We start from the raw sequence: 12,178 nt of genomic DNA on the forward strand, positions 1-12,178 counted from the left end.
GTCATGTGAAGTTGATATTTGTTCGATATTTTGATGATATGAATGTTGTGATTCCCTTAGTGGTGTTATGTTAACGTCGACTACATAACACTTCACCATATTTGGGCCTAAGGGAATGCATCATGGAGTAGTTATTAGATGATGGGTTGCAAGAGTGGCACATACTTAAACCCTAGTTTATGCGCTATTCCGCAAGGGGCTGATTTGTATCCCTATGTTTAATGCTATGGTTACAATTTATTGTTAATACTTTTCTCATAGTTGTGGATGCATGCGGGAGGGTTAATCAAAAGTGGGAGGCTTGTTGAAGTAAGAACAACACCCAAGCATCGGTCCACCCATATATCAAATTATGAAAGTACCGAACGCGAATTAACCCGACATGACGAAAGTGACTGGATGAAATTCCTCTGTGCCCTCAAGAACGCTTTGCCTATTATAAGAAACTGTTCCGGCCTGTCCTTCGCCACAAAATGATTGGGCTACCTTGCTGCACTTATTGTTACTATTGCCACTCATTACTTGTTACAATTATCTTGCTATCAAACAACTTGTTACGGCTATTTTAGTGCTTGCAGAAATTACCTTGCTGAAAACCGCTTGTCATTTCCTTCTGCTCCCCGTTGGGTTCGACACTCTTACTTGTCGAAAGGACTACGATTTATGCCCTGTACTTGTAGGTCATTAGTGGATAAGTCCACTGCCGACGGTGGTGTCTTTCCCCGACTCCTGGCCAAGGAATCCATTGCGTGTATGTCACAACGACAGAGGAGAGGCCTGGTGACTAGGGGCGGCAGCGGATGATACTCGATGACGAGGGGACCGCGGCGGAGGAGTCCCGACGACGAGGGGGCCCCGACAGAAGAGGGCCCTGGAAGAGGAGGGTCCGAGCTAGGGTTTGTCTGGTCCGTAGTGGTGAGAGGTCGGGGGTGCTATAGAGGAGGCGTGCGACGACAAAGGCGCACAGTCGTGGGATAGGCGAACGACAACGGCGGCGTGCTCGACACGGGGGTGGAGGAGAGGCACGATGGCGATGAGGCACGGGGTTTGGTAGCGAGAACGGTGGAGAATTTTGAAACCGTGTTTCAGAAAAAGGGAAGGGTGTATTTGCTGGAGAAAGTGCAACATAGGTAGTGGACGGGTCGACCTGTGACGGTCAGCAGAAACAGCCCGCCACTGCCAGGGCACATAGCTGTGGTGGGCAGTATGGCACACCCGCCATAGGTGAGTTATACAAAAGAACATGCAAAGAGATCGTACGTGTGGCGGGCAGCGGAAAACGCCCGCCACTGCTTCTGCACAACTTCTGGCGGGCTTTCTTTAGCACCTGCCACAACTAACTTTTCAAAGTCGCTGTGGTGGGTGAGCCGTCCCACCCTCCACTAATTTGTGATCACCTATAAGCCCTTTTTGAGTAGTGAAAAGTCGTCAGATCCTGACCCAAACATACAATTGACCTCATACCATAATCTCTCGGGATCCAGTTTGGCAACAAATCACTATTGAAGCCCCAACTCCTATCCTCGTGATTAAGCCCCCTTCTAAAGCATCACTTCCTTCCAGCAAAGACCTTCACACTTTAGACGGGTGAGATCCTAGAGTGGCATCAAGAGTATTTCCTCGCACGAAGTAGATTGCTTCCAACAATGTTGCAATTAATGATTCTTGGCTGGTCAAGAGACTCCAAGCTTGACGTGCCAATAGTGCAATATCGATCTCTGAAACGAAGTCCGCCACACATCTTTGGTTATGTCATAGCACTCCCCGAAATCCAATGTGGTTTTCGCTGACCAACTTAACTCCCCCAAAACAATTGCCTAGTTAATTTATTCAGATGTTCACACAGGCCCCTAGGCAATTTAAAACATAACATCAAGAAAACTGGAATTGCTTGTGCCACTGACTTGATCAATATTTCCTTTCCCGCAGCTGAGATCGCCTTTTTAATCCATCCTTTCAGTTTACTCCACAATATGTCTTCGAGATATTTAAAAGCCCCTATTTTTGTCACCCCTATGTCGGAGAGCATTCTCAGATACTTTTCAATGAGTGTCTTTGTATGAACATCGAGGATGTTGTTCACCTCTCTTCTTAGAATTTCTCAACATCGTTTGCTAAAAACACAGAAGATTTACTATTATTTATCCTCTTACCTGAAGCCTGACAATAAGAATTCAGTAATTTGACACCTCCATTGCCCCTCAACCATTAGCCTTGAAAAATACCAGGCTATCATCAACAAAGAGAAGATGGTTTACTAGAGGCGCCGAGGGGACCACCTTAATTCCACCAACATGCAATGACTGAACTTTGGATTTGAGGAGACTTAATAGGCCGTCTTGTGCTAATAAGAAAAGGTAGGGCGATATTGGGTCTCCCTGCCGAATGCCTCTTGTAGTTTTAAAATCCTCCAGTTTCTCCCCATTAAGGAGAACTGAGGAAAATACCGATCTTACCATACTCACTACTCTATCTACCCAAATGGCCGAGAAGCCCAACTTAATCACTATAGGTATTTGCACTCGAATCGGTCATAAGCCTTCATCATATCAAACTTCAGCTTACAATGGCGATGCTTAAGTGCTTTGTTACTCTTCATGAAATGAAGGCATTCATACTCCATTATGTTGTTATCTGTAATGAGCCTTCTTGGGACAGAAGTTGATTGCTCCGGTGAAATAATGTGTGGCAATATATCCTTAAGATGATCTTATAAAGAACGTTGCATAAGCTTATAAGTCGGAATTGAGTCACAGAAGTAGGGTTCTTCACCTTCGGAACCAATACCAAAGAAGTGTTATTGATGCTTATGGCACTCTCAATTCCTTCAACAATGCAGATGACTTAATTAGTTACTTCCTCACTACACACATCCCAATGCTTCTGAAAGAACTGGGCGGGAAAGCCATCAGGCCCAGGAGCTTTGGATGGAAACATTTGAAGCAAAGATTTTTTGACTTCATCACCCGTGTGCGTAGCTGAGAGGGAAGCATTCATAGCTGGAGTTATTCTAGCTAGGACCAAGTCCACAACCTCCTCCATATTGTTGACTCCCTCTAAGGTCTATATCTGTGAATAAAATCGGGTTGCCATGTCCTCTAGATCATTAATCTCAGTTACTTCATCCCCAGCTCCTCTGCTCAAAGATTTATGAGTTTTCTTTCTCATAGTGGCCCTTAAATGGAAGAATCTAGTGCTCTTATCGCCTCCCGCAAGTCAGTCCACCCGCGACCTTTGTTTCCACGAAATCTCCTCCCGATGGTATAGTTCCACGAGCTGATTTGTGATTTCTATTTCCTGACGGTCCCGTATGACCCATAATCCCTCTTAAGATTTCTAGTTCATGCTTCGTTTTTGTATTCTCCCTCCTGACATTGCCGAAAGTTTTCGATCCCAACCCGAGAGATTCACCAAGATTTGTTTTAGTTTTTCCTGAAGTTTCCTGACCGACGTGCTGCTCGGTCTATATTTCCATCCTGCATCGATGAAATACGTAAGATCTAGGTGTGTTTCCCACATAAACTCATATTTAAACAGCCATGCTCCCCTCTTTTGCTCTAGTTCATTTGAATATTCCAACCAGATTAGTGGGTGATCTAAACAAGCTCCCGTCACATGTTGCACTGAAGCTAATGGGAACAAAGTGCACCATCCCGAGACTGCCACTCATTTGTCCAAATGGACTTTCATGTAAGTTCTGCCCGCGACCTTTTTCTCAAAAGTCCATTGCCTCCCTACGTATCCCAGATCAGTAAGGCCACACACATCGAGGGCATCTCTGAAATCGTCAAGCTGTACTTGGCTTCACTGGCCTATGCCTTTATACTCCTAATGGTGGAGAACTTCATTGAAATTGCTGTTTACAACCCATGGTTCTGTGGTCGAAACGCAGGTTGCGTTGTGTGTCCCAGGTTTTGCATCTCTCCGGAACCTGAGCTTCACCGTACACACATGATAACCTCCACGGAACTGAGCCTACATCGGCCACCTTTGCATCGATGTGATACTTTGAGTAACCAGAAACTTCCAATTTTTTTAATTGTTCCAGTAAATTACAAGGCCTCCACTCCTACCGTAACTACTAACCGAAAAGGATTTATTGTAACAAAAAAAGAGCTAAATCTTCAGTGCGTGCACTCTGCAATTGATCTCAACTATGTTGGTCGGTAATCTGCAAACCTATCGAACTGTCTCAAGATTACCCAAACCACGACAATTCCGACATAAGATACTCATTGTTCTCGGCGGCCTCCCTTGGAGGGAGCCATCGATGCATCGTTCTTCATTGCCATCATAATAGTGATCATAGATGTACCCTCAACGCTTTTTGGTTTCTCTTTGTTGGCATTTTTCCGAGGGGTTCCATACGGCTCCACCGTATCCATATTTCGATCAAACTGATCCACCATAGCTGCAACTTTTGTCGCCTTACCCGCTGGCATGATCGCCCCCACAAGATCCTTGGGGATAGCGGCAACTTTCTCTTAAGAAATTTAGTCCTCGGCCACTCTTTTTCCAAGTACACCGCCATTTCCTTGTACATCCTGGTTTTTCACTTCAATGGTTGTGTTTGTCCCCCCATCCACTGGCTGGTTACGAGCTTGTTGATATATTACATTGAAACACCAACTCATCTAGTTTCTAGTGACCCTACCTCTTCCCCTTTCCCAAGCCATCATCATATCCGTTACCTCTACCCTGTCCAAGGGGGTTATAATCAGCACCGAAACACCCCCTGATCCACGACCTCCCTATCTTCCTCTGCTTCTTCCTAGGCTGCGATCGACCAGTAGGAAGTCTGCCCTCTCTAGACTATCCTCATCGTGCTCTCCACTGCCACACTCTTCGTGCCAATGCCCCATCAGACCATAGAAACCGCAGAACATAGGTAGTTTTTCATACTTCACCTTATACCATTCACGTTTCCTGTCCCTTGTCATGGATACAAAGAGGGTAATCTTGTTCTCCACCTTTATTCTCACTCTCACTCTAACAAATTTGCCCGCAAAACCAGGAAGGAGTTTGACATGAACCTCCATGACCTCTACCATATTGCAACACATCCCTCTAACAATCTGCTCATGCAAGTAATTGTCGTGAAGCTTGTGAACCTGCGCCCATACTATGATCTTGTCCAGAACAACTATTCTAGAGTTACCAAAACCATCATATTCTCCCATCATCACATCCTGGTTACGGAAGAAACAAGGGCCTATAACCATCACCTTGTTCCAGTCACCTAAACACCTGAATTGCACTATGAAGAGATTATCATTTACGAGCCTCAAGATCGTGTTCTTTGCGGAATTCCAAGTAGATCTCTTCCCATATGAATGGGTGTGATTTACCGACCTGGATAATAAGTTGCAGGCTACTTTTAGCACATGAAACTAAAGCTGTCATGGTCGTTGGTAAGAGACAGTCACAACAACTATCATGATTATCTTTACCCCTAAAAATAGTGAGACAAACATTGCAAAATGTTGGGTGAAAGTTAACTGAGTTAGGCTCTCGGAAATATAGCTTTATTGGACAAAGAATATATGAAATACATGCATTGCATATATATGATGTTCCAACAGAATGGTAAAGTTGATTGATTCTTGATAGTATCACCTGAATATATCACTCATGAATTCATTAATGTTCCCCATTGCAATGCACAGTCACTCACCTAGCAAAGGTGATGCTTTGTTACTAGTAGAAGCTTCTCGTTTTTTAAAGGGTTAAACCCTAGCCGACATGACCCTCCTGGCTCAGTATCGCACCTCTATTGGTGGTGCCAAAACCCTAAGCAAATTCCCCAAATCTTTTGTTGTTACTATTGATTGACTGAATGTGAGGAGCAATACTAGATCAATAGAGGTCTAACATATGGAAAAGGAAATGAAGATAAGTCGGTAAAAGTATCAAAGTGGTACATCTACTTTTTTATAACATGACATGAAGCCAGGAAGAGGGAAAGCAAACTCAATGGAGAAACTACATAGGAGACCTATACGGAGCGAACATTGCATGGACGCCACTGGCTGCATCTCAGCGCCTTGTTGTTCAGAAGAAGAAGTGACTGTTGATGTTGCCGCTGCCTCCATGTCTATGACCTTGTCATCCAAGCCCGCAACAACAACACGCATGACTAGAGCATGGGAGGAGAGCTGACCGGGGAAATTATCTTTCTTGACGACGAGAGAACTAGTGACGGACCACTCCATGCGACGCTGATGCTATTCTGGGCCACCATGATGGCTAGCTCGGGGACGCACTCGACGATGGTTGTGGACCTCAGGGAGGGGGACCTCATACACGTGAATGCAAAGGCATGCAAAAAGGGTACACGGGCTTGGAGGTGTTTCTTGTCCACCTCCTCTGTGCAAAGAGAGATCATCGGGCCAGCTACGTGAAGGAGGAGCTCGAGGTGGCTTGGAGGACGCGACGACATCAGTTGGATCCGTGCGGCAGCTCATAATGGAGGCATGAAAATCTAGAGAATGATAGATCCCAGGAGGGGAGATGTGGATCCGCGATGGAGGAGAGGAAATACTCAAGTGGATGGAGACCCGGAGGATGACAGTGGCGTTGTTGAAGGACGAAGCCTAGTGGGTGGTTGCACCGTGTGTTCTACTCCATGTGTTTCATAATATAAGCTAGTGTGTAGTGTGAAAAACAACTTATATTATGAGACAAACGAAAAGCTTATATTATATTACTCCATCCCAAAATAAGTGTCTCAAGCTTAGTATAATTTTGAATTAAAGTTAGTACAAAGTCGAGACATTTATTTTGAAACGAAGGGAGTACAAAGGGAGTATCTGTGAGAAAGAGGAAGGAGGAGGGAAGATATAACTTGTAATTTGTTTTTCCTCCATTATGTACACGGTGCATGATCGCCCCCCGAATAACATCCACGGCTAGCGCCGACCAATAGATTAGTTGCTTCAAGAGCTGCATCCCCCCCTTTGTCAAGCTCGCGTGCGTCATAACCAACCAGGCGATCCTAGAGCCACCATGGATATCCCGGTAATCTGCGTCGTTGACTTCAACATCGGAGATCAAGTTTGGTGGTCGTTGATCATGTCACACCTTGCTCACCGTGGCAGCAATCTGTTTTGCGTCACGTCATTTGCCGCCACATGGCACGGATACTCATGCACCCTACAGTCCTGCACGGTGGTCGTCGGAGTTCGCGGTGTCCCTAGGGGCTCCCATTCCAGTACGACAAGAAGGACCCCCTGATCTGGGTGGTGATGGAGGTTAGCACTGGCCGTTTAGGTGTAGGTAGCATAGTAGCAAGTGACGGCATATCACAACTCAGGAAATTCGCTAGGTTCTCTATTTGTCAAACGGACTGTAGATCACATGATGGTACCTATTGGTAACAAGTGTGCCGGCCCATTTATTTTCAATGAGATACAAAACATAATGCAACATACAACAACAATCTCGAGGATAGTAGAAGGCCTGGATTTCGAGAGCATCTGAGCTCGCGCTCAAAAATGAATTTTTGTTCCCACGTCCATATATGCATAGAGAGAAACAAGGAAACAAACCGCAACACTCACATTCCTGCATGCATGCCTCCACAAATGGGTTACCACGTACCTTGTGGGGCTCTCGCGACCTCATATCCATTGTTGACCTCTTATGACCTCACATTCATGGGAGTGATTTCCTGACCTCACATTGTCTCTATAAAGCCTATTGCCACTATGACTCATGTGTCTCCACCATTTCAAATCCTCCGCGCGCCTAAGGGACCACTTGAGGAATTACTTACAAATGGCCAACGGAAAGTATGCCGTGGCTATGTTATTTCTCACCACTATTGTGGCCGTGGCGGCCATAAGGCCAGCCGACACCTATGGCGCCGCGGAGGAGAACACATTGAAGATGGCTCCCCCCAACAGGAAAGGAGTTGACTCTACCTTAGTAGCTACACATATTGTTGTCGCCGAGAAGCCCATCAAGAAGGCCAAAATCGCCACGACACCTGAAGAGGCCGCGGCTGCCAAGCAAGATGGAGCAAAATCTTCTTCTGCTGCATCAAAGTACAATGCCATCTCTCAACTGGAAACTAGTAAAGGTTCTTCTACCTCCCCTGTCAAGAAAGAAGCCGCCGCTACTTTAGCCGCTACGCATTATGCTGCCGCCGAGAAGTCCATCAAGAAGGCCGAAACTGCCAGGACCCCTGAAGAGGCCGCGGCTGCCAAGCGAGATGCATCAAAGTCTGTTGCTGATGCATTGAAGTTTGGCGCCATCTCTTGGCAAGGAGCTGGTACAAGTTCTTATACCTCCCCCAACGAAAAAGAAGCCACCAATGACTTAGCAGCCATGCACATTGCTGCTGCCAAGATGTTCACCAAAAAGGCTGAAACTGCTACCACACCTGAAGAGGCCGCGGCTGCCAAGCGAGCTGCAGCCAAGTCTACTGCTGCTGCATCCAAGTATGGTGTCATTTCTAAGCAAGCAGCTCGTACAAGTTCTTCTACCTCCCCCAAGAGGGAAGAAGTTGTCGAGAAGTCCATCAAGAAGGCTGAAACTGCCACCACATCTGAAGATGCCATGGCTGCCAAGAAAGAGGCAACAAAGTCTACAACTGCCGAATCAAAATATGGTGTAATCTCTCAGCAGAAAGCTAGTGTAAGTTCTTCTACCTCCCCTAGCAGAAAAGAAGCTGCCACTACCTTAGCTGGTGTGCACATTGCTGCTCCCGAGAAGTCCATCAAGAAGGCTGAAACCGCCACCACGCCTGAAGAGGCGGCATCCGCTAAGAAGGAGGATCCTGCGAAACCTGTGGCCGATGCAATGAAGTACGGAGCCATGTCTCAGCAGGCTGCCGGCCAAAATGGTGCTTGAGTGGTGCCTTATACACGTATTCATGCGCAACATCATCTGCATACTACCATGCATGCAAAATAGCATTGGATATCCCATTATGCTAATTCTCATGCATGCACGCTTTGTTTAAATATTTCCATTGCGAATCATGTTGTAATGTCTTGCTTGTTTTACTTCTAGTGGTAAGACACGCCTGACTTGTTAAAAACAATACAATGATCGATGTATGCATCTGAAAATTAATAATATGAGTTCCACCATAATTTGTGTTTTTTTGTCATAATTTGGGTGCAGTCAATGCACATATCCAATACACAAAACTGGAGGAGTCAATGTATTTTGCAACCATGGAGCCGTGGATCCTGTTGTAATGTCTTGCTTGTTTCACTTTTAGTAGTAAGATAGCTTGACTTGCTTTAAAAACATACAATGATCGACGTATACATGCGTTATCCAAATCCACCGTAATTCACATTTTTTGTCATAATTTGGGTGCAATCAATGCGCAAATCCAATACACAAAATTGAAGAAGTCAATGTATTATGGCACCATGGATCGACATAATGATATAATTTATACATCACTACTTTAGAAACAACTTAAGGTTTCATCATACATTTGCCCTTCCTCCAACCTCCCTATCTATCTCCTTCATGTTTTGATCTTTTTCTCCCATCTTTGATTTTGGGATAATTGGATAAATGCCACTCGAATATGACGATTCTGAGAAATGTCAATGTAATTTCCAAACTTTGAAAAAAGTCGTTGCAAATTTTGGAAAACTCTAAAAAACACCAGTGCCGACTTCGAAAAATTCCACTCGAAATGGCATCTTTCAAAGCGTGCTCGGAATCACCAGAATTCAAGTGGCATTTATCCAGTTAACCCTTGACCCCCCCTCCCCCCCCACACACACACATCAGTTGTACCTAAAAAGAGCCTCAAATGTCACACATTTACTGTATTGGTCGAGTGGTTGCGATGATACTATGGTTCCACGCTTCAGATTTTCACCTTTTGACTGCCATCCTTTCGAGGATTGTAAGAAAGTAGCCGATTATCGTTACCGGCCACAAAGTTATGTTTTCTTGCCTTAACCAAGGGTTGCATAGAATGCGTGTAGGTCTTGACGCCAATGTTCTCAACTCAATGTACAATCAATCACAAATCACAATTTTTTGTTCATCAACCTTGTGTACTTTTTTTGAGGGGTATGTATGTGTGTGTGTGGGGGGGGGGGGGGGGGGGCTGAGGTTATATTGTAATTCCACAATAGTACATATCACCCCAGAATTAATTAAAAGGTCATGGGACCACACAACGACCGTAGTTCTCACTGGAGCGAGTTGAAGATATACTGGGACTCTTTGTTTATGGTCCTCTCTACAACGCATTGAGAATCAAGACATGTTTACGAATGTGTTTACACGATTGGAGGCTACAGCGAGGGATACTTTTATCCAACATGGATGGCAACACGATCTTAGGATTGGCCCCTCTTCTCTTTAGGCGTTATACAGGCTCTACATGTTTCTTTGTATCTAGCCATTTTATTTTTCGAGTCTGAGAGAGAATATTGTCTGGTTGTGCACATCTTAATTATGCTGAGGCCGAATGTAATACTTAAATCCTTTAAGTAATAAAGCAGCCATTTTCAAAAAAAATGTCGGAGGAAACATCCTTGTTAAGGCGACCATACTACCGGGAAGTCCTCAAACTTTGGCCACAGAAGACCAACACCCCAAGAAAATCGTCCTCTCTGAGGAATCTCCGGTGAAACTAGAGATCCAACATAACAGAACCCAACTCCCACACTATCGATGGAGGAATCATTGGTGCAATGAGGAAGAAGAAGGAGGGGGGGGGGGGCGATACTTACATAGGTAGGTCACTGACTTTGCCTCACCGACTAGTATGAGGATCCAACAACTCGCATGATCCGGAGATCCATGAGTTGCAAAATTTCCTCCCAAACCTTCGATGCCACCAACGGAGGAGGGAGCAGAGGGATTTCTCGATCCATAGACCGATAAGAGAAGAATGTTGTCCTCAAATTAGCAGCACCATTAAGGTGAAGGATGAACGGATGATTTATTTGACCCATCGTGATGAATCCTTACCCATTATGTCACCGTCATGGACTATAGCTACCCTATCTACACAATGTACCAAGAGAAACAGATCCCCACCACCTCCACCATCGAAGCAAGCGGAGGAGGCAGATATTTGCACCCTCACCGATGGGATGAGGGGATTTGCTCGACCGTCCCCTTTTAGTCTCTCTTAGTAGGAAAGTAAACGAAACCCTTATCAACAATGCCATCAACCTCAACCATGTGTATTTATTGTGAACCAATCTGAAGCTTTATGGTTAAAAGGATAGTGATAAGTTCTAGACTTGCACTTGTGCTCGCATTTTCCTGATTTAATTATTTCAAACTGTCCAACAATGTGCGCTCAATGGGAGGAGATGTCCTTGTCGACTACGAAGGCATCTATGGCGACTTCATCAATCTTTGAGATGCCCAGAAAGATAATATGTTGTATTTATAGGGTGAATGTGTATGTATAAGCGTGTGCACTAACTTTGACCTTTCTTGTCTTGTAATACGAGAAAATGAAAGTTCAATCACTTACAGCACCACGGATGAAAATTACAAAATATGCCAATAGTGAGCGGAGAGGCGCACATGATATATTCTCCCTAGTGGGTGGCACAAGGGTTGCATTGATAAGTGATGGGTCGAGGTTACAACGGATGAATACAAGAAGGATTCAAACAGATGAATTTTTTAATATGATATGAGTAAAATACACAGCCAGTTCTCAAACTAGGTGCGCCGGTCTTTTATGTTCATGGAACATAAGATCATTGTACTTACAACTGAAATGTCACCACCCACCAGACATTTGCTACCCATTTTAAAAGAATGGAACAAAAAAGAAATCTATGTTGAAATATATTGTCCGCCTCCCTTCATCAGTTCAAACTTTTGGATGAGTTGGCTCGAGTATGAATTCAATATGGTATCAGAGCCATCTCGCGTAGCTGCATCGATGGGATTTCCATACGCTTCCGCCTCTTCCTCAACCGCCATGACAACCCTCTCTCTGCCCACCTCCTTCGGCAGCCCGCCTGCCTCGTCTGTCCCTGCTCCTTCTGCTAGCCTCAGCACCAGCAAGCTCACCGCCGCGAAATTCCTGTTGTGGAGGGTCCAGGTCATCCCTCCTCTGCGCATCACCAGTTCTACAGGCTACATTTAAACCACTCTTCCTACTACATCGCGGCTCTTGGACGCTGACGACAAGAGGGTGCATGCTCCCAGCCCTGAGTATGCCAAC

At 45.1% G+C, this 12,178-nt stretch overlaps 1 protein-coding gene across 1 annotated transcript; it reads left to right on the forward strand.

Moving 5' to 3' along the window:
- The first annotated feature begins 7,723 nt into the window (after positions 1-7,723).
- LOC123403386 lies at positions 7,724-8,992 on the forward strand. Its single transcript, XM_045097324.1, has one exon. It carries the CDS (start codon positions 7,777-7,779, stop codon positions 8,851-8,853), a length of 1,077 nt encoding a protein of 358 aa, XP_044953259.1. The 5' UTR covers positions 7,724-7,776; the 3' UTR covers positions 8,854-8,992.
- The last annotated feature ends 3,186 nt before the right edge of the window (positions 8,993-12,178 follow it).

This window comes from Hordeum vulgare, chromosome 6H (assembly GCF_904849725.1).
Source record: "Hordeum vulgare subsp. vulgare chromosome 6H, MorexV3_pseudomolecules_assembly, whole genome shotgun sequence".
Taxonomy (NCBI): domain Eukaryota; kingdom Viridiplantae; phylum Streptophyta; class Magnoliopsida; order Poales; family Poaceae; genus Hordeum; species Hordeum vulgare.